The following is a 23,803-nucleotide window of genomic DNA, read 5'->3' on the forward strand; positions in this document are numbered from 1 at the left end:
GATGTAAGGGATGGATATTTAAGCATCAAAAAAGTTTTCACCACGGCTCTTGCATCTAAGGTATTAACCAAGAATGGTTAGCAGCAACTGCTTTATCTCTTGGAATGCAGAATCAGACAAGGTAGTGCAGGATATAAGACAGGAAAGGTGGGGTAATGAAGGGTGTCGTTTATGGAACGATAATGATTGCTTCAATTGGAGTGTGAACTGTCCTGTTTACTAAAGTTGCTACAACCAAGTGTGTGAGTCCACAGATGCCAACACTGCTTTTCTAGCTTAGGTAATGTTGGATTTTAATACTTACTGATATACAATATAGGCAAGTAACTCAACCCAAGAAAGACGGATTTATGTTACAAGAAAATAGTAAACAGGGGCACCTGGGTGGCTCAGTCGGTTAATTGCCTTTGGCCCAGGTCATGATCCCGGGGTCCTGGGAGGAAGCCCCATGTTGGGGCTCTCTGATCAGCAGGGGGCCTGCTTCTCCCTCTCCCTCTGCCTGCTGCTCCCCTGCTTGTCCTTTCTTTCTCCCTCTCTCTCTCTCTCTGTCAAATAAATAAATAAATAAATAAATAAATAAATTTAAAAAATAGTGAACAAAAACTGAAAGACTGTTTCATGCATGGGCTACGGAGACAACATGAAATTGACATTAATGTACTAAGTAAAAAACGTTCTTCCTGATAAAGAGCTAATGAATAACTAACTTTTCTCTGAAAGTTCTCTGTTCTTGGGAATAAGGAAATACTGATGGCTTTAAAGTCAGCTAACCCATTGTCTTAAAGGTCAAATTGCTCAAGGAGATTTTCCAATTTTGGAAAACATTTCAGAAAAAATAATATGTTTAAACAATTGCTATTGTCTATGCTTGTTCTTGAAAAATACAGGGAAGAAGAGAAATTTTTTTCCCAAGATTTAGAACCCATTATTCATCTTTGTGACGGGATAACAAGATCTTTTGGAGGGGACTTCTGCAGGAAATTATGTCCCTGAGCAACAGTACTGGCATGTACAGGAAAATCATTACAGAACAGGAGGAGAAAGTGAAGAGCTACAGTTTCCTCCTATTAAATGGAAGCAGCAAAACACAGAAAGAATACTGGCAATTTAAACATTGTATCTGGTTTCCAAAATAGTTCAATGGATTTAGAACCAACATTTGATGGGAGGGAAGAATTCACATCAAAGTCCTAGGATGTGTCGAGACACTAGAAGAGAATCTTTGTCACTGCAAAATAACTTCCTTAGCAAGGCAAAACAGAGAATGTAAAAAAGCAAGTCACCTCCATCATTATGCACGGTTCGGTGAAGTTCTACTCATCAACTGAAACACAACGTTAAACAATTCAGCTTGGCTTTTATGTGCTGGGGAACAATGTAGTGGTTAGCTACCAGTGATGCTGATATTGTTCCTTTTGAACAAAGGTATCTTCTCTGTGGAGTCTGGTGATCTATGCAACCTCTACATTCAAGTGAGGGTTGAAGGGACTGATGTTGAAGCATGGATCACTCCAGCCCTGTCCATACACATGGACCCTTCTTCTGGCAGCTGTTTCTACTACAATAAAAAACAAATAAGCACTAAATCAATAACAAGGAAAGGAAAGATGAAACAGCAGGGCAGTAAGATAGTAGAGTTAAAACTTTCTTGGCATAGGCACAAAGTTAATTGCTTAATGTAGTTGTAAGATAACAAATATCTATGACAAACTGGCCATTGTCGGTTTACTTGGTTAAAGGAAAAGCGATAACAAGAAACATTTTAATTATGTTCAGTAAAAGTTACAAATTGATTTGGGGCCAGGAACTATATAAACTCTTTATGTAAACTGCCTCATTTAATCTTATCAACAACTGCACAATATAGGTATTATCCCCAATTTATAGATGAAAACAAATTGAGGCAACAGTTTAACTTGCTCAAGATCTCACAGATATTAAGTGATGAAGCTGGAATTTGAGAACCAGAAAGTCTAACTTCAGAAACTATGTTTTTAATCAATATGTTCTATGCTTACATAGACAGCCTACCCTATCCCCTAAAGCATTTAACCTTTTCTTTCTTTATTGTTTCTTCACCAGAAAGCCTCTTCTTTAGTAACATCTTTTAAAAAATATTATATATGTCTGTAACTTAAAATACTGTATTTGACACCATGCAATCTTAAGAATGGAACAACTATTTTAGAAGTCCTATGAATAAATAATCAGCAAAAATACTGTATTCTTTAATATAGTGGATTAGAAAAGTTCTACTTAAGACAAATTAGAATAATGTAGAATAGAACTCAACTTTTTTCTTTTCCACTCTAAAGGACACAACAGATAATGTTCACTTCTGGATAAAATCACACAACCACTAGCAATTCAAGTCTTTCATTCTCTGTTGGCTCCTCAGAGCTGGCCAACCAACTTTTTACTTGTTTCCCATTCCTCTCAGTTGCAAATCCTTTCCTATTTCTCTCAGTTCTAAATCCAATCCATTTCTACATTCCAAAGACCTAAATCCTATTCTCCCATCTCTTCAGACAATCTTGTCTATGTCACTGAGGAACCTGAGGCCATCAGGCTGGAAATCCACGAATTCCCTTCTGCTAGACCAACAAATGTATCTACATGTGCATCCATCCTTCCAATCTTCTCAGAAAAATAAGGTCTCCTCTTGTTGGCCCAAATCAAATTCTCTGTGCTCTTGGTTCCATGCTCTCATCTCTTCAAGGAATCTGAACCACTAATTTTCCATTCTACCTCTCATGTTGTCTCAGATTTGTCAAATACATTTGCTATCATGCTCACAACCTCACATGAGGAAAAGCGATCCATCCATGGTCTTTACCAAGACACAACCATGTTTTATACCATGCAAACTCCTGGGTACTAGCTGACTGGACAAGGTGGGCAACTACCTAAAAGGGCAGCCAACTTACAGACTGGCCAGAGAATTAAGACTGGCCTGACATGAAAAGATGAGCAGGGCCTATTGCCTATTTAAAACTTCTTAAAGCTACTCACTGCTTTAAGAATGAGAAACCCATTTTAAGGAAGATGAGTGGATTTTTATTATTAGGAAAGTTAAGAAATGATCTTTGATGCATGTCTTGCTTGTGGAAGTAATTTTAATGTTCAGTGGAAGTTTATAAAATGTAGTTGCTAGAGAGCTATGCATCTTAGCACAGGAATAACATATAATATTACTGAAACATTATTGATAAAAGTACCACTCATAGCAGCCTATTATGTGAATTTTAAATGTCGTCTATGATTGTCACAATAATTTCACAATGTAGGTTCTAATATTCCTAGTTTTCAAATAAGGAAACTAAGGCACAGAGAACTTGAGTTACTTCCTAAGGTCACTCAGTTAATGACTGGCCTGGCAATGGCAGAGCTTGGCATCTGGATCCAAGGCTTATATACTCTTTATATCCTCTTTATACTACCTCTGGATTTTTCCTAGTGAAAAACATGAAGGCATTGCTTAACTTTATCATTTGTCATCTTGGCCATAACAACAAAATGACTGGAGCTAGTTTAATAAATATACAAAAAAGCATAACATTAACAGATGAGGAATGAGAGGAAGGAAAAAAATCAAGCTAAAGGCAAATTAGTGTATAGGAATGTGCGTCATTGATTATGTATGTAGGTAGACAGGGTCTCTAAAGGTTACTTCATTAGGAAGGATGGTGCCTTTGGGAAGACTCAGTACCTCCTGAGTATACAAAAGATCAGGCATGAGAGGTGATCATTATTAGGCACATATATTAAGCAAAATATAATGACGCGCAACTGGCACAAATGCTTGCTGAATGCACTTCGAAATATCATCAGGCATTTCAGCCTGTAAAATGTAAGGGTTAGGAAAGTCCATAAAGAAAAGGTAGATGTTCACCAAATATTAATTTGAGCAAAGTTCTGTGAAAATATCACTGAACCGTGGATATTCTACAAAGTGGTATCTCGAAAAAAGAACATCTGTCAATGGAAAGATGGCTTCCTGCTACAGAATGTCTTAAAATTTGCAGCGTCCAAGTTGGAACCTATTCTTGATTTTACACCATTTTGTTCAGTGGTTAACATTTAGAGGTACACCTCTCTGAACCAGAGACACCTCAACAAGGTGAAAGGTAATTAAGATAGAGATGGGCTTACCAAGAGCAATTTAGTAGTGTCTCTGAAGGAAAAGCTCCATTACAGAAACAGATGACTTCTTTAATCTTTAGTCTTTTCCCAACTAGTGTACAAATTGGTGGTCAAGTGGAGAAACCAAGGTATTGTTCAGATTTATGATTTTTTTCCTTGGATCAAAGATTCTTGAGCGCTAACCTATGACAACACGTAGCTGCTGACGAGTATGTAGTTACACCGGAGCAGAGTTTCAGCTTGGAGTGGCGGTAAATAGAGAGCATGTTTGCTCCATATAGCAGATTAGCTCATACTTAATAATGCAGCCAATCACGGGCTATGATTCATCACAAGTGATCATGGTTGTGCTGAAAGCCTCTGATGCCAACACGCACAATCCTTCTAAAATGCCGTGTCGCTGGGCTCAGTGAGCTCCGCTAGCCCGGGTCCAGACACTACCAAAGGCTCGGGAATTGGATTTCCTGGAGAACAGAGCCTCTCTCCGGTTCTGGTGCGCCTGGCTGCACGCTATTTTCAAACTCCAACCAGAGAACACGTTTGGACTTCGGGAGGCAAGCTGGGGCAGGGCCCAGGGATCTACTCTGTGAACAGCCTCAGGCGCTCTGGTGGTTCAGAGAGCACGTTTTCAACACCGCAGGTGAACGGGGCGGGGGCGCACGAGTCAGCCACTGTAAGGTGTCCTGTGTGGCCGGTCTCCGAGACGCGGGCTCTTTCCCGCCCCAGAGCATTCGAAAAGAGCAGAGCAGTGGTTGAGTCAGCCCCGGAGACGCCTGCCCCAAGGAAGCTCGCCCCAGCTCCAGCCCAGCCACAGGTCTCCGAAGCTCCCCGGCGTTTCGTGCCGGCGCCACCCGAGCCGGAGGCGGGGGTCTCCAGGAGCCCCCCTCCCGAGCGCCCGGCCGGTGCCGCGCCGCGCCGCGCCGCGCAGCGAATCCTGGGTGCCCAGAGCCAGGCCGGAAGCGCCGTCCGGGCCCGCCCCCCTGCCCGCCCCCCTGCCCGCCCCCTGCCCGCCCCCCGCCCGCCCCCCGCCCCCCCCCCCGCCCGCCCCCCGCCCGCCCCCTGCCCGCCGGAGACGGAAGTCGCGACCCCGGCTGGACGACGCCCTCCGCGGGCTGCGCCGCACCATGCTCCGCGGCCCGCGCCGCATCATGCTCGGCGGCCCCGAGCGCCTCGTCAAGGTCTCCGTGGCACCGGTCGCGGCCCTGGCTGTGGCGCTGCTCTCGTCGCTCTCGCGCTGCTCCCTCCTGGAGCCGGAAGACCGCGCGGTCTCGGCGCTCAGCCCCTACTTCGGCACCAAGACCCGCTACGAGGATGCCAACCCCGGGCTGCTGCCGGACCCCGAGGCGCCGCGGAGGGACCCTGAGCTGCTGGAGGACACCTGCACCCCGGTGCAGCTGGTCGCCCTCATCCGCCACGGCACCCGCTACCCTACGGCCAAGCAGATCCGCAAACTGCGGCAGCTGCACGGCCTGCTGCAGGCCCGCCGGCCCGGCGACGGGCGCGCTGGCCCCGCAGGCGGCCGCGACCTGGGCGCCGCGCTGGCCGACTGGCCGCTGGGATACGCGGACTGGATGGACGGGCAGCTGGTGGAGAAGGGGCGGCAGGACATGCGACAGCTGGCGCTGCGCCTGGCCTCCCTCTTCCCGGCTCTCTTCAGCGTCGAGAACTACGGCCGCCTGCAGCTGGTCACCAGCTCCAAACACCGCTGCGTGGACAGCGGCGCCGCCTTCCTGCAGGGGCTGTGGCAGTACTACCACCCGGGCCTGCCGCCGCCCGACGTCGCAGGTGCCGGCCCGGGGCCGCCGTGGGCAGGGTCCCCTGGCTCGGTCCCCTCTCACTCCTCCGTCCCCCGGGTGGCCATCCCGCGGCGCGTGTTCGGGGCCGGGCGGCCTGTCTCCCTTGTCCGCATGCACATTCATCTGTCGGTCCGTCAGGGATGCAGTGGACCCCTTCCAGGGGCTGCACGCGGTAGCGGGCGTTGGGGGACCCGACAGGAGAGGAGACCTACTTTTACTTTTTTTAAATGACGTACGGGTTCTGGGCCCACATCCTGTTTCAGGAAGCGACTCAAACTTTCTTTACTGCTGTGCTTTTTTCTCTGTTGTGATGTTGTGTATACTGTAGACTTACCCTCCCTGTCGCTGTGGGTCCCGGTCACACTCAGTACTTGCCTAATTTATTCCATTACTTTTGCAGAACTGGAGAGATCATCTAGTGGGGCCCTTGTACTCCACAGGTGGAAGAAGCTGAGCCCAAGGATGTGCCTTGTTGATTGTCCTTGGTTAGTCTGAGGACCAGAGTCAGGCCTGGAATCCATGTCCCCCCCCCCCCTCAGAAAATGTTTAATAGTCACAGATTCTAAGAATAACAGACACCTAACGCCTGCTATATGGTTTTGTGCCAGGCATGCCTGACATTTATTTCACTAAATCCTTACAAAAGCCCTCTGAGGTTGGTAGTATTTTCCCCCTACCTAACAGATGAGGAAATTGAGCGACAGGAACACTAAATAATGTGCCTAATTTCGTATGGCTAGGTATGGACCCAGGAAATCTGATTTAGAGCTTGGTCTCTCAACCCTTAGACTCTACAGCGTCCGTTCACTCTGTAACTTCGGAGTAAGGGTGGAAATAATATAACATGTTTGTGTCCGAGAGATGAGCAAGTGTTAATATTTTCTTGGCCAGTTTTCAGATCAGAGATGAGGTGAGACATTGTTTAGCTTTAAACCCAAGTGAAAAATAAATTAGAAGTAGACTGGTTTGTCATTTTTCCAGTAGCATCCTCTCTTAACACAGTTCAACCATCTCCAAGAGGTGGTTCTGTTGATTGTGTGTCATGTTACTGCTATGTGGGTGGTTCTCTTGGCTGACTTGTTTACTCACTTGTTGAATTGTGCTTTTTAGTGATTAAGTGAAAATTCCCCACAAATCTGTTAAATTAAGTGAACATGCAAAGCAGAATATACTTCGCTATGGCCCAGTGTTTATAGTGTATACCAAAAAGGGGCTACTGGCCCTCCTGGGATGAGGTCTTAGAGATTGAACTCTTTGCCTAGCTATTTCATTATCTCTCTCTCTTTTTCTATATATATGTATATATAATTGTAATTGCTTGTTGTGTACACCTGGGCTTTCAAGGGACTCCACTGAATCAGATTTTGTATTAGCGGCAAAAGGACAATACCTTTGTTTCTGTTTACAGAGTAGCGGTAATGAGTTAATAGCAAGGACAAAGAATCCGGATCCACTTGGGAAATTGTATTTTGAGGCCACAGTGAGAGGACAAAGGTCACCTATTTTCCGAGTCAAGCTGTTTTACTATAATCCAGTTGGCAGTGACATTGGGCACAATTACACATTTCAGGAGGTCCTGAAACGGACACGCACACATACATATAAATACGTTTTTTCACACCCACATCCAAAGCAAAACACTATGACCGATTTGATTTTCTCATTTTGTATACAGCAGTAGTATTTTTGGTGTGCTTTTTGTGGTAAATTATTGGGGAAATGATTGAAATCGATGTGTTTTGAATGACTGAAAAAACTTAAAAGGCACCCCAGTAGTTGAGGCATGATTGCAGATGCTTTTATAATACATATTTGCTGCCAAATTGGGAAAATAATGGAACTTAGTGATTCTAAATGGAAAGCATCTGGGAGCTTTAGTTATAAAATAAACCAAAAGCAGAAGCACCAAGCACCATGAAATACAGAAGACCTGAAATGTGGATGTTTTGTGCTGTTGTCAGTAGTTTTTGTCCAAAGCAGTCTTTTGTAAAGTAACATAGCGTTGGGAAAGTTAATAGAGAAAATAAAATACACTATGTCGGCTTTGGCTTAGAGGAGAAAAACAGATTTGATCTGCTGAATCAGTCTCTCAACATTGTAGTTAGGAACTTTGCTAGTTTTCAGTTTGCTTTCTCAAGTTTTCTGTGCCCGACAGAAACGGTACTTAACAGAACAGATTTCTGCACTTCTTAGGATTTTCATGTCTAATTATTTTTGTTTTCTTTCAGAAAACACTTATTTCGGCCACCTTTTTTTTTTCACTGTGTAGTAATGCCATAACATCTCATCTCTGATTCTGTGTTTCTTTAGTCTTTTCTAGCATATACTCTCATGAGTTACCGTCATTACAAATGGGGAGTAGTTTTGCCCTGTCTTTCTTGATTAGTTTGTGCTTATTTCAGACATGCCAATAAATAAGCAGGTTTTTAGTGTTCTTTTTCACACTTGAAACAAAATTTTCAGTAATCTGAGATTATCATTCATGTTGGTGGTGTGTATATAAATATGTATAAACAATTTTTTTTTCTGTTTCAGACATGGAGTGTGGACCTCCAAGAATTAATGATAAACTAATGAGGTTCTTTGATCATTGTGAGAAGTTTTTAACTGAAGTGGAAAAGAATGCTACGGCTCTTCATCATGTAGAAGCCTTCAAAACTGGACCAGAAATGCAGAACATTTTAAAAAAGGTTGCAGCTACTTTGCAAGTGCCAGTCAACAATTTAAATGCGGGTAATGTGCCCATTATCTTTCATTCGAACTCTGAAATAATTTAAATGGTTCTCAACTCTGAAAATGAGAAGATATGGAAGCATAAAGTAATTCCTTTTAAAGGCCCACAATTGATTTTACATTAAGAAAATAATACGTTCTAGGTCAAGAAAATTGTGTATCTCATGCTTACTGTTTTTTTTTTTAAAGATCTTTAAAATTTTTTTATTAGAGAGTACAAACAGGGGGAGCGGCAGGCAGAGGGAGAAGGAGAAGCAGGCTCCCCGCTGAGCAGGGAGCCCGATGTGGGGCTCGATCCCAGGACCCCGGGATCCCGACCCGAAGGCTGACGCTTAACCGTCTGAGCCACCCAGGCGCCCTCATGCTTAATGTTTTGAGATTCATATGCTTCTTTGAGCTTTATGTAAATTAATGTACAGGATTCTTGCTATATCGTGGAATCTTTTTTTTTTTTTTTGAGAGCAGTGGTATATAAAGCTTCAACTCTAAGCATTATTTATATAAATTATATTTTTTAATTATTTTCTCATAAAATGATAAAAGTAGAAAATTATATAAAATTCCTTAGCTTTTGAAGCCATTCAGAAGTGTGTGTGTGTGTTAATGTTTTGAGGAGGGGTGTTAGAAAGTGAAAAAAGCAAAGTAGTTTGGGTATTTTCTTTGAGGCTTTTAAGCCTAGAGATGCTAAAAAGAATGAGCACTTGTGTCTGTCAAAAGGTCTTGCGGTGGACAGGCTGCCTGTTGCACTTTGTCATGCAGCCTGGTACCCCAGGTGGTGAAAGGGGGCACTATTAATAGCTGCTGGGAAAGCAGGTGGGAAGGCAGGGCACATGCTCACCTACCAACAGGAAACGTAGAAAAGATAATGGGATTTTTCTCTGATTTCTAAGAATTCATAATTCATACAGCAAATGTTGACATACATACAAAGATTGTGGGTTTCTTATATTGTGAATAAATTTCCAGAAAGCTAGAAGTAGGAGATGTTGGGAAAATAATAGACTAGAATCATGGAGCTTGAATGCTTTATAAGCCATCAAAAAAGTGAAGATGCCTGGACTAGAATTTAAAATTGAATTTTTTCTCTTTCCCCAAAGTGGCTAAACATTGTGGCCATCTACAGGGCTTTAAAAATTATTTATTTTAGGGACGCCTGGCTAGTTCAGTTGATAGAGCAGGTGACTCTTGATCTCAAGGCCGTGAGTCCACATTGGGTGTGGAGATTATTTAAAAATAAAATCTTTAAAAAAAATTATTTTAGTGGGAAGTAATTTAAGCCTGTAGATGATAATAAAGGCTGATACAAAGAATGAATGTCCATATACCCACAACTCAGTTTTATCAAATTTTAACATGCTGCAATTAGTTGCTTTAAATGAATTGTCCCTCGGTGCCTCTCCAGGATTTTATTTCTCCTTTTCTTCCCAGCTGTAGTCATTGTCAAGAATTGAACATTTAAATCATCCTATGTCAGTTTTTATATTTATGTTTCTATACATAAATGGGATATTGTTTTGCAGGTTTTAAAACTTTTATGATCTCAGTCTGAAATTTGATAATACGCACGTGTGCAAGCAGGGGGAAGGGCAGAGGGAGAAGCAGAGCAGGGAGCCTGACGCACGGGACTAGATCCCAGGATCATGACCGTGAACAGACACTTAGCCCACTGAGCCACCCAGGGGCTCCTCAACTTTTTATTTTTTATTTAATGTGTGTGATTTTAGTCCTACATTTTAAACTTTATGTACCAAATTCCTTTATATAACTATACCAGTATCTAGCTATTACTTGGTTAGCAGAGGGTTAGACTGTTGAAGATTTTTTTTTTTTTTAAGATTTTATTTATTTATTTGACAGAGAGACACAGTGAGAGTGGGAACACAAGCAGGGGGAGTGGGAGAGGGAGAAGCAGGCTTCCCACGGAGCAGGGAGCCGGTTGCGGGGCTTGAGCCCAGGACCCCGGGATCATGACCTGAGCCGAAGGCAGACGCTTAACGACTGAGCCACCCAGGTGCCCCTGTTGAAGATTTTTTAAAAAACAATTTTTAGTCTCAGATTATTTGTGTTTTGCTGATGGGGTAACTGAGAGCAACTTCTTTCGGGGGGCAATATAAGTATGGTGGTGAAAATCATGGGTTCTGGAATTGGACTGTTTGTATTTGAATCTTGACTCTGTTATACTGTTGATTACCTCTGTGGTCTTTACAAGTTAATTAATAGTTCTAGGCCATAGTCTTTCTCTATAAAATGGGTATAGGAAGTGTACCTTTCTTTTAGGATTATTGCAAGGATTATATGAAATTAATTCATGCAGAGCATTAGTACAATGCCTGGCAGAGTAACAGCTCAAAACTATTGTAGCTATTTAAATCCTTTTGTTTTTAACATGGAGGGATGATGATGTATGTATTTACTGTAACTCATTTTTACTTAGCAGTATATCTGTCTCATGTAAATCTGTCTCATTTTATTGAATTCCATGTGATTTCATAGGATATCTGATTCAGGTTCTAGGTCAGTGATAGTTAAAAACTTACTTAACCCATCAGATTTTACTGGTGGAGGGGACTGGAGCTAATACACTGCAAATTTTTTTTGTAGGAGATCATTTTCCTACTGAGGTTTTTCTTAGTTTTTCACCCTTTCAAATAATGCTGCGGTGAACATTTTTATAATCTGGTTTTTGCCCTTGAGACTTTATAAGGTGAATAACTGTCGGTGGAACTGTTGGGTTAAGGACAATGAATATTTTACACCTTGACATATACTTCCAAATTGTTCTCTGAAAGTGTAGAAATTTATATCAACGATATATGAGAATGCTCATTTTTCCCTGTCTTATCCAGCAGTGGCTATTATTAGTCATTTTGATTTTTTGCCAATTTGATTAATGAAAAATAGTATCCAGCTTTAATTTGCATTTCTTGAATCACTTGTGAAGATGAGCATGTCTTCCTGTGTCTGCTAGCTACTTGCATTCCTTCTGGGGTTTGCCTCTTCCTTATCTTGTCCATTTCTGTCAGATTATTTTTATGTTTTTCTTGCTCTTTATGTGTTATAGATATATTAATTACATACCCTTTAACTTTGCTTGACAAAGGATAAATCCTTTGCTTATTGTATATTGCTGACATTTTCTCTTGATTAGTTGCTCACTTTTTAGGTTTAGATGTCTCTGGTACCCATTATGTCTTTCATATAGCCGCGTCTGTATTCATCCTGGCATTTCAGTGTTGTCTTTTGCCTAGGAATCCTCTCTCACTCCAAGATTATTCTATTTTCTAGTGTCTTCCTTTATCTTGTTTTTTTAATGTTCATTTTTTTTTTTAAAGATTTTATTTATTTATTTGACAGAGACAGTGGGAGAGGGAACACAAGCAGGGGGAGTGGGAGCGGGAGAAGCAGGCTTCCCGCAGAGCAGGGAGCCCGATGCGGGGCTCAATCCCAGGACCCCGGGACCATGACCTGAGCCGAAGGCAGACACTTAACGACTGAGCCACCCAGGCACCCAGTTTTTTAATGTTTAAATCTCTGATCTATCTGAAATATTTTTGAGGTTCCAAAAGACTGGCCAAGAAGTCAGCATGGTCATAATAGTCGGGTCAGGGCTGTAACGCCTCATGAGAGTTCCACCTGTTTTGCGGGTGGGAAGATTGAGACCCGAGAGGCTGGAGCCACCTGCTCCGGATGATTAGTGGCAGGGTTAGGTCTCAAAGCCTGTCGTCCTCTGAAGTGTTTCTTGGTGAAATTTATCTGTCAGCTTCCTTCCAGTTAAAGAATAGACCATTAGGATTGACTTTCATTGTTTCAGAACTAGAACTTTGAGTGTGAATGAGCCAGGTTCTTTTCATCAAACATCCATGGTACTTAGAAGTCACTATATTATGTTAGGTATTAGGATTATCAACCCTTTCATTTATCCAAGCAAAGTTTTTATTATTTTATTTTATTATTATTTTTTAAAGATTTTGATTTTTTGCCAGAGAGATACACAGCGAGAGGGAACACAAGCAGGGGGGAGTGGGAGAGGGAGAAGCAGGCTTCCTGTGGCGCAGGGAGCCTGATGCGGGGCTGAGCCCGATGTGGGGCTCGATCCCAGGACCCTGGGATCATGACCTGAGCTGAAGGCAGACGCTTAGCCATCTGAGCCACCCAGGTGCCCCTCAGGCAAAGTTTTTAAATGGCTTTTATGTGTGTTCTCAATTAAATATTCTTTTTATACTATATACGGCCTTAGGGAAGTTCTTTAAACTCCAGCCTGGTTCCTTGGGAATGAGGAAAGACACTGAAGGTAAAAAGCCCTGCAGTGGCTTCCTTTTTCTCTGTAGCGTTGAGTAGCAGCCACATGCCTGTGACCGAATAGCACAGCCAGCTCTCCTAGCCAGGGACTTGGTGCCCTACCCTTCTCTTCAAAACCCAGGGGTATGTGAAGGTAATACAATCAGCTCATTTGCAATGTAAAAATCCCAGGTAACTTAATCTGAAATCTGCTGCCTGCCTGAGCAACTCAGTCTGAACAAACGGATGCTGTAAGCACGCTCTGTCTCTGCAGTCTGTGATTTTTCCCTCTTTGTTTCTCTCCTTCTTGACCCTTGGTTCCCCTCCCTCCTGACCCCCGGTTTACTCTGCCGCCCTCCACCTTCTGCAGTCTTCGCTCCGTTTTGTACCCTTCTCTCTGTAATCCTGCCCAATAGTCAGAACATGAAGTGTCGTGTCCTTAAGAGAACTGTTCAGTAAATGTACTTTGTTATTCCTCATTTTCAGATGGGGACTAAAAGCTTTTAGAACTTTAGCTTCCCTCCTCCAGCCCTCTAAAATGAACAAAATCAAGTTACATTTAGCGAGTTCTTGGGTTAGACCCTGTTGGATTTGGTAGGCAAACATGCTCTTAACAAGCACATTACTTTTAAAACCAGAAAAAATTGTAACTTTTAGTTACCAGTTAAATGTCTTCATTTCATTGGACTGAAATTTCTACCTCCTCATGGTTTCTTCCTGACAGCTCCAGGTCCGCCTGTTTGGATTGTACAGAGTGGGTCTTAATTCTCTGATAGGAAAAAGCCGAATCACCTTTTCTCTGTGCTGAACCCACCCAGATCCTTGGACCATACTGCATGTGGCATTCTGTAGCTGTTTAGCCTTTGGAAGATGATGGAGAACAGTGACTCACGAATTTTACTTTTCTTTTTCCCCCCCAGATTTAATTCAGGTAGCTTTTTTTACCTGTTCATTTGACCTGGCAATTAAAGGTGTTAAATCTCCTTGGTGTGATGTTTTTGACATAGATGACGCAAAGGTAAGTATTACTTTTGTGGTTTCTTTGCCTTTTTTTTTTGCATTATTTTTGTTGTTGTTGTTGTTGTTGTTACTTGAAGCGGCTTTTCAAAAAACAAGCAGGCAGGGAACATGAACTGTCTTTGACTAACTTACAATTTTCCTTGCAGAGGGGATGAATTGTTCAGATGGGGTCTACATATAGTTTGGGTTCAGAAGACTTTAGAAAACATTCTTCCATGGTGATTTGATTAGATTAAATTCCCGTTTTACCCATCATCAGATTTTGTTGCTGGAAAGGATTGTAGAGCTGTTAAAATACAAATTCCCTTTAAAGGAAGCCAGATCTCAGAGACGAGGAGTGGTTTTTCAAATACCTAACTTTTCTTTTTTGATAGTTTTCTTCAGGGTAAATTGAGCTCAGTGTTCTACCCGGTGATGGCAGTAAGTTCTCCACAGTATCTGTCTGCCTGCTTCGTATTTCCTTTCTTTCCTCTTCATTCAGATTGCTTCTTTTAGACTCTAGAAGGAAGGCCAGACAGGGCTCAGCTGACTTTAAGGGAGGCAGATTCTGGTCATTTCTGGGATGTTGGGAGCCAGAGAGGTAGGGTAGGAGAGTGTTAATTGTTTTTGTGAGCATTGAGGATAGCAGCATTGGATAGAATTCTGGTGTTTCTATGGATCATTCAGGAATGTGGACTTTTGAAACTTCAGTCATCTCTTGCATACATATAAAACGTTCAGTATGCCGTGTGAAAATCAATTATTAACTTCAAAACTTAACATCAACTTTTGGAAAGAAGCGTACTGTTTACCAGATACCAGCAGACTTTTAAGCCAAGAGCTAACGTACATTTGAGGATAAACAAGTAACATTTGTTACTCAAAGACCAGAGTGACCACAGTCAGATTAAAGGTAGGTTTATGTGTTTCTGGGCTCGTGTGGGAATGGGGCTTAGCCCCTGAGTTGGAAGCAGAGGAGAGGACCCCCAGTGGATGACTGCTCTCAGACGCTGAGCACCAGCGGTAATGGGTGCCGTCTCTTTCCCCTCTGTCTGCTCCTGTCCTCTCACTGCCCAAGACTCATCTCTTAGAAACTTCCTGACCATAAAATTAATAATTATGCCAGTATAGGTATAAACTGAAACTTATAGTCACCATTTACATGGGTCAAAATACTTCCCTCCCTTTTCTGCCTGCCCAGATTGCTCTAGGGAAAAAAGTTGATAAACAGAAGTAACTTTGAGTACTGTGTAAATGGTTGTTGGGCGCTGGCTAAGGGAAAGTCACCTCTTAGCAGAAGAACAACTTCATTTGCCCAGGTTACTGCCCTTGGTGGGATGCTTGGCATGTGCTCACCGGGCCCTGCTCTCTGCACTGCTCCTGTCGCGCGCACCTCAGTCCCTGTGGTGTCTTCCAAGGACCAGCGGCTTCTGGTTTAAACGCAAGCTGCTTTCCCCGTGCTGAGGATGCGCCCCTCACATCCTAGCCAGCCTCCACCTCTTCGTCCTTGGGACACCTGCTGCTTTCCCTCCCTGTTCCTTATTTGAATCCTTCTCCTTTGAAACATTTGACTCTTGCTTTTTGTGCATCTGTCTCTTCTGGGAGGTAGTTTGACATACTCCGAAAACCCTGGAAGTCATGATCTGGGTTCAAGTTGCACTTGGGCTTCCTGTACCTTGATGCCCACATCTGTTAGAAGATGGAACTATTGGGTTACTCAGGTACACCCCCTATAATTCTAAGATTCTATGCTACTTGACTTTTTCTCTCCCCTGCCCTTTTTGGGGATTATCCTTTTGTCTCTTTATTATTGCTTATGAAGAGTTTCTCTCCTTTTTTTTTTTTCCTGCAACTTACTTTGAAAAATTTCAAACTGACAGAAATTGAAAGAATGATACAGTAAACACATTCTTCACCTACATTCACCAGTTGTTACCCTTTCTTTGCCACATTTGTTTTTCACATTCATTTTCAAGGAGTTTCTCATTGCTGCCGTAATGAATTACCACAGATTTGGTGGTCTAAAACAATAACAATTTATTATCTTACAGTTCTGGAAGTCAGATATTCACAATGACTCTTACCACGCTAAGAGCAAGATGCGAATAGTGTGTTCTTTGTGGAGCTCAAGAGGAAAGTCTGTTCCTTGCCTTTTCCAGTCTCTGGAATCACTGTTTTTTAAATCCCTCTGACCCCTGCTTCTGTGCTTGTGTGCCCTACTCCTGACTGTCCTTCCGAACTGCTCACCTCGGCACGTGTACGTAGCCCAGGATAATTTTCTCATTTTAAGATCCTTAATCACACCTGCAAATTCCCTTTTATCACGTAAGAGAGCAGAGTCATAGGTTCTAGGGATTAGGAGGTAGGCATCTTTGGGGGCCATTTATTCTGTCTACCGCGTATATATAATCTTTTTTCTTTGCAGACATCAAAAGCACTTCACCCTTAAATACTTGGGTATGTATCTAAAAAAAAAGAACATTCTGCTACATAGACAAAATATAATTTTTTGACACATATATGTAATAGTGCAATATTAGCTAGTATATAGCCAATATTGAAGTTTTCACATTTGTCTTAATAAGGTTCTGTATTTAGAGCTTTTTTTTTTTTTCTTTAAATACAGGGTCTAATGAAGGATCACTCATTGCGTTTACTTGTCATGACTTTTCAGTTTCCTTTAATCTAGAGAAGTACTCCAGCCTTTTGTCTTTCATGCATTGGCATTTTTACAGGCACCTCAGCCTTTTTTTTTTTTTTGGCAGAATGCCTTTGTGTCTGATTTTGAACTTTTGATTAGATTAAGGTTTAAGCATTTTTGACAAGAATACTGTGTAAGTGATGTGTCCTCAGTGCATGTCTTTTTGTCACATTATTGATGATGACATGTTTGATCATTTGATTAAAGTGATGCCTGGCAGACTTCTCCATTGCGGAGGTACTTTTTTACCTTTGTAAATAAAGAACTTCTTTATTTAATTGACTGTGATCTGAAAATTTGAAATACATGTTTATTAAATTAATTGATTAAAACCTTCCTTTTTATATATTAAAAAGCAAGTAAGTTTCATTTAAAAATACAAAGTTCTCTTTTGATTTATGTTTCCTATGATTATTTTCTTTTTCAGTGATTTGATAGAAAATAATTTATCTCTGCTTAGAACTTTTCACTGTGAAATAGGTTTATATACTGAAGTATTTACAGATGAAATAAAGTGATGTCTGAGATTTGCTTCAGAATAACCCAGTGGTGGGGCGCCTCAGTGGCTCAGCATCTTCCTTAATGCTCAGCCAGCTGAGCCACACATGGGCCCCTCAGATAAATAAATAGAATCTTAAAAAAGAAAGAAAGACTAATCCAGTGGTGCTAGTGGGAGATAAATAGAACAGGATTGGGCAAATGTTGATTTTATTGAAGTGGGATGATGGGTACACTGGGGTTCATTATATTACTGTTCACTGTTTTTCACATGTTTGAAATTGTTTGTTAAAATATTTTTAAAAATTAAAAGTGAACAGACATTTATGAAATTCTGAGAATTACAGAGATCATTAGATATCCAGAACCTTGTCAAATGCTGGACCATGTGTGCCTTCATTAAGCAAGTCTTGTTCGGGTGCCTGCTCTGTGCTAGGCACATGGTTGGAATGGAAGATTCTAACATAACAGGCATTGTCCCTCTTTAAGGAGTGGAAGACACAAACATTGTAAGGCAGTGGGGTGGCTATAATAGAGGCATATGGAAGGTACAGGGGTGCATAAAGGAGAAGGTTGCTGTAATGGCAGTCATTCTTTGTAAAAGAAATGACACATGAACTAGGTGCTTTTATGTGGCATGGCTTTTTGCAACTTTGTGTATATCTTATACTGTAATGAGGGTACCTTGATTTTCTGTCTCTTCTGGAGTCGGTTTGGGTATTTAATATTTTCTCATAAAAATCATTCCGGTTTGGGGCTCCTGGATGGCTCAGTGGGAAGTCTGACACTTGATTTTGGCTCAGGTCATGATCTCAGGGTTGTGAGATCAAGCACTGCCGTGGGACTCTGAACTGGGTGTGGAGCCTGCTTAAGATTTTCTCTCCCCTCCCTTCCCCCCCAGTTGCATGTGCACTTGCTCTCTCTCTCTCTCTCTCTCTCTCTCTCTCTCTAAAAAAAACAATCCTCCAGGTTTTCAGATTTATTTGTAGAGTTTGGCAAATTTATCTCACAGTGTTTTTAAGGTTTATTTATTAATTTTGGAGAAAGCACGTGCACGAGCTGGGGGGAGAGGGAGAGGAGAATCTCAGGGCTCGATCCCAGGACCCTGAGATCATGACCTGAGCCAAAATCAAAAGTTGGACACTTGACCGACTGAGCCACCCTTGCGCCCTTCTCTTGCAGTTTTTTAAACAAAATATATTTCCCCTCTGTATCTGAGATTATTTCCATACTATTATTACTTGTGTATTTATTTGTTTTTTCATGGTTTTCTTCATTATACTAATTTAGTGTTTACTGTTTTTTTTTTTTACAAGTAATGGTTTACCTTAAATCGCCCACCTCTTTCTTTTTGTATCTAGTTTTTATTCAACATTGTTTTTATTCTAAGATTTTATTTATTCATTTGAGAGCAGAGAGAGAGCACAAGCTGTGGGGGGGGGGGGGGAGAGGGAGAAGCAGACTCCCCGCCGAGCAGGGAGCCCAGCGTGGGCTGGATCCCAGGACCCTGGGATCATGACCTGAGCGGAAGGCAGACACTTAACCGACTGAGACACCCAGGCGCCCCTGTTCAACATTGTTCTTAATATTTACCTATGATGCTGCTATATAGTTCACTTATTTTCATTGCTATATGGTATTCCATTATATGAATTATCACGGGTTTTTTTTTTCCCCCCAGTCCATTTTCTTGTTGGTAGACATTTGGGCTGTTTTCGGTTTGGGGCTATTAAGAACATTATCATGTAGGTCTGTGGGGCATATACAGACATATGTCTGAAGGTCTAGGTCTGTGGTAGAATTGCTGGATCACAATTCTGGTTCTATGATTATGTAGAAGTTCGAATTTACTAGATAGTAATGTCAAACTATTTGTGATGTTGCCCCAGCTTATGTTTCTGTCTTCTTTTCATAACGTTTTTTTTTTTTTTTCCTGCTTTTGACTTTTATTTTCTTAAGTCTTTGGAATTCATGGTAGTATGGTTCATTTGTTACTCAGGAGTTTTCATCTGGCTGGCTGTTTGAGGGTTATAGCAGTTCTCTTTTTCTTTTGCGTGTTTGTATAGATGCTGTGCTGGTCTCCGAAATTTTTAGTTATTACTCATCTTTGCAGCAAGTTCAGCTTTTGTTCCTCCCTAGCTGGCCAGTGGGGATGAGTGCCTATTGAGAAATGAGCAGTGTTCCTTCCGGTTTAGAGTTGCTCTCCTCTGGATCCCTTGTAGATGCTTCCTGCCATCATTGAATACCAGTCTGTCTCCTGGTAGTGGTATTACGGACTGTTCCGGGAGGCTCCCCGCAGGCTTCATTCTGTTGGCCTCAAGGTTTCAAGCTAAGAGTTGTTGCTTGTGCTCCATCAAGTGTTCCCTGTGCTTTGAGGTTTTGTGAGATGTTTTGTTTGATTCTCACTGCGCTTGGCAGCCCTCCCTTGTTTATGGTTGTGGTCAGGGGGATAAAGGTCTCCTAATCTCTTTGACGAAGGCATTTACATTTCTCTTTTTCATTCATTTTTTTTAGGGTGATTTCGAGAGGACAGAGATGATCTAGCCTGATTCCATCATATTAAAACCTGAAGTTTTGTTTTTATTTTCTAATGGAGAACACTTGTAATGCTTTGTCATAAAAGGTGATGTTTGGCGTAGTCTCAACTGTAGTTATTGATGTAGTTTTTGAATGTCGGTGTGTTGGTTGGTGTGTTGGTGTGTGAGGTCTGGAGCCGATGGCCAAGAAAGAATTCTTGAGACATCTTTGGTGCAAAAAGGTGGTTCTATTAAAGCTTGGGGACAGGACCCTGGGCAGAAAGAGCTGCTGCCCCAGGATTGTGAGGAGCAACTGATTCTGTACTTTGGGGTTGGGAAGTAAAGATCAGGGAAGTTTCAGAAGGATTTTCATATGTTAAGACTCACAGGATACTGGAGGCCCTGCTCTTGTCAAACCGAGGTTTTTGTTCCCTCTAGCAAGGCATTAACATGAATACCCTTGGGAGCTTCCCGGAGGAATGTTATACCCTGCCTGCCTCAAGTATTTGTCAATGGGCTGCAGGTTATAAGGACATTTTATTTTAACTATTTCCTTCTGCCTTTCTTTCCCACATCAGTTATCATTACCAATTAAGGAAATTTATTTCTTGCTTACTGAAACCTTCTATTTGTTTACTGTTTTAAAAATCAGGAATGTGTGCTGAATCTTTGTCATCCAGGAAGATGATTGTGGTTTTTATCTTCTTTAATGTTCTAACATAGTAAATTACATTAGTACATTTTCTAGGATTGAATCCTTCTTGCATTCCTTCTTTCTTAAGATAAATTCCCTTACAGACTGCTTTTTCTCCTAGTTAGAGCTCACATTTCTTTTTTCTTCATGTATTTCTAGCAATTTTTTTTTATTAACTACCGGACATTGTAGAGTATTACGTTGTTGAATGCCTAAATTTTGTCGCCTTTAAAGAGTTTTAAATTTTGTTTTATTTTGCAGTTAGGTTACTTGTGGGTCAGCTTGATCCTTTTGAGGTTTATTTCTGAGTTTCATACTCTACATTTGACCTACTAAACTCAGGAACAAACCTTTATTTGTAAATACGCCTTTACTGTTAAAGTGCGACCCTTCTGGTCTGTATTGGGCGTCTGGGTGTCCACTGAAATTCTCCTACTTAGGCTGCTTGGAACTTGAGTATCTCCCAGCCTTGTGATAGCTCTGGAATTCAGCTTATAACTCCCATAGCATTGAACAGCAGAATCCAGAGGACCCCCAGATTTCTGGAGCGGTTTTTCTGTGTAGCTTCCTTCTTTCTGATACTCTCCCCTGCTAATTCCGGCCCCTTAACACTCTGCGTCCGGACTGCTCTCCTCAGCAGGACTGCGGGATTCGGCCCGACATCCCTTCCCCCACTCCCCCCACCCCCACCTCCGCTTGCCACAGTTTCAAAATGCCTCCAGGCAGAAACCTGGGCCATTGTAGGGTTTGTTTTGTTTCTCTCCTCTCCGTGATCGCGGTTCAGTGCTCATCACTCAATGACTGAAAACATTTATTTTACATATTTTGTCCTGTTTTCTACTTGTGTCCGGAGGGCGTGCCTGGTATCAGTTACTCCATCATGGCAGATGGTACATTCTTTCAGTAGCCTGCTGAATTTTTTTTGGTAATGTTTTATTTCACATTCATTACGTCATGTTTATAGGGAGGTTGGTGTATGGCCGTGGCTCTCGTCTGTGAGTGGTACTACTAGCCTGGCCCTATTCCTCTTCCTGGGTGGGGGGTTAGAACGCAAGGGGGGATTTCTGTGTGCACCAGTGAGTAGGAGCCACCGTCGAGAGCACAGGAATTGCAGTGCAGTGGGCTGGAGTTTTCCTCCCCTCTTCGTCTGGGCTTGCTTCCTTCACTTTTGGGGATGGGCTTCCATTATTCTCCTGAAATGAGTTAAGAAGCTTTCTGATGTAGGCAAGAGCGTTAAGGGTCAAAGCCAACGGTCTTTGGTGTGAAAAAGTGGTTGTATTAAAGCCCAGGGACAGGCCCCGGGGGTAGAAAGAGCTGCACCGGGGTCATGAGGAGCGGCCCATTATATACTTTCAAGTTGGGAGGGGGTCAGGGAGAGCGTAAGTCTCTAAGGAATTTTGGAAGCAAGGTTTCCAGGACCTTGAGGGGCTAGCTATTGTTGGGAAAAGGTCATTTTTTACCGTCTAATAAAACCTTAGTCCTGAGACCCTTCAGATGTATATCGGTGGGTCATATGCTTAGGGGGTGATCGCCAACATGTATCTTGGGGGTTTAGAGATAAAGGAAGTTTCCAAAAGAATTTTTATATGTTAGAGTGGACTTACAGGATCCCGGAGGAGGGGTGGGCCTCAGGCTAAGCTTGCCTTTTGCCCCTAGCCAGGTATTAACATCGAGGCGGTTGAGTCCCTAGAGGAAGGTCACTCTGCCTGCTTCAAGGACTTGTTGGTGGGCTGTAGATAGTAAGGAAATTTAATAATTTTTCTTCTGCCTTTGTTTCCCACCTCACTTTCCATCCTTTCCTGTACCCTGGAATAAATTATTAGGAACTAACTCTTGAAGTTTGGTAGAACTCCTACTTAAAACCAAATATGCTTGGTCTCTTTCAGGTAGACCTTTGTCTCTAGTTATTTTGTATAGTCAGATTTTTCTGTGTCAATTCAGGTAATTTATATTTTCCTAGAAAAACTGCTTATTTCATTTACATTTTCAAATCCTTTAGAGATGAAGTTTCAATAGCGTGCAAATATGATTTTTAAAAAGTCTTCAGGCATGTCTCCTTTTTCATTTCTGTTACTGTTTTTGTTTTATTTCTTGAATGGATTTGGCAGAACTTTAATTCTTTTAATTTTAATTCTTTCATTTAAAAAAATGTTTACTTTACTTCCTTTGCTAACTTCTTGATTTAGTTGCCTTTTTAATGTGTGTTTAGTTTTGTTTTTGGTTTATGGCAATGGCTTACCCTTGCTCTTAAACTTATGGCTTGCACTTAGTTTCTCTAGGGGCTTTTTTGGGGAAGAATAACTCATAATTACTGCAGTCTTCTCTTGTACCCATTTTTATTTTTATTTTTATGTAAGCTCTACACCCAGCGTGGGGCTTGAACTCTCACCCCCAAGATCAAGAGTCACATGCTCTACCAACTGAGCCAGCCAGGCACCCCACTTGTACCTCTTTTCATTGCATGTTTCAGCCCCCTAGTTTTGGTGTTTATCTGATCAAGTGATACATGAGTACAAAGTTTAACATTCAAAGAAAGTCTTCCTTAATCACCAATTCCAATTCAAGACTTCTCCACACAGATCAGTCCCTGCTGTCAGTTCAGTGTGTACCTTTTAACCGTTAACCCTTTTCTGTGCTGTTTATAGTCTGTATCATTCTTAAAAAACAGTATAATGTGTGTTTGTAGGTATACAATAAATACATAAAGGGTATTATACTGTGTTTATTATTCTTAACCTTCCCTTCTCATTCAGTATGTCTTTGAGAGATCTTTCCACATCAGTACATGTAGATCTACAATATAGAAATTTTAAATAACTGCCCAGTATTCCGTAGTATGTGTATACCATAGTTTAGTCAGCCATCTACCTATTAATGAAATTTCGGTATTTCCAGGAATCTCTTCTTCCTGCTCTGTAAGCAGTGCTGCTGTAAGACATTCTTAGACATTCCGTCTTGTGTGCATCTGTGACTATGACTTCATAAGAAATGGAATTAAATGGGCCATAGAAATGTATGCTTTTATGGATTTTGCCAGTATGCCCTTTAGAACATGTATTCCAATATACATTCCTTTTCTGTATCCTTGGTCTACTTTTATTACTATTTTTGCAAAACTGATACATGAACCAAAGTAACTTGTTTTCTATCTGGTTTCTAGCTTCGTAAAATTCTTAAAAGTTCCTGATCCGTTGTTAGCGTCTTTCTGTGCTATAATGAATATTCTTCTTTTTGTATCTTTTTTTCTGTATATGTTTTTACTATCACTTGAATATAATTTTAGCAGAAAGGGGACGTGAGCACATGTCTTTAGCCCTCTGTCCTGAGCTCTCATGGATGCTCGATTATTGGCTATGAGTACTGCTAACTTGCTCTTGCATGCCAGCTCCTGCATTCCCACAATTCAGATTTGTGTTTCATCGTAAATATCTGTGTGTCATGGTCT

General features: G+C 41.7%; 1 protein-coding gene across 2 annotated transcripts in view; it reads left to right on the top strand.

The window, feature by feature from the left end:
* Window positions 1–5,224: 5,224 nt before the first annotated feature.
* Window positions 5,225–23,803, top strand: part of MINPP1 (multiple inositol-polyphosphate phosphatase 1) — a 46,609-nt gene continuing 28,030 nt past the window's right edge. Inside the window, exons 1-3 of one of the 2 annotated variants that reach the window (XM_027596560.2) lie at window positions 5,225–5,928; window positions 8,475–8,672; window positions 13,871–13,968. In XM_027596560.2, coding sequence (XP_027452361.1) covers window positions 5,268–5,928; window positions 8,475–8,672; window positions 13,871–13,968 — 957 coding nt within the window. In that variant the 5' untranslated portion in view covers window positions 5,225–5,267. The remainder of the gene's footprint in view (window positions 5,929–8,474; window positions 8,673–13,870; window positions 13,969–23,803) is intronic. The other variant, XM_027596561.2, reaches the window with a different exon arrangement.

This window comes from Zalophus californianus, chromosome 15, assembly GCF_009762305.2.
Source record: "Zalophus californianus isolate mZalCal1 chromosome 15, mZalCal1.pri.v2, whole genome shotgun sequence".
NCBI lineage: Eukaryota > Metazoa > Chordata > Mammalia > Carnivora > Otariidae > Zalophus > Zalophus californianus.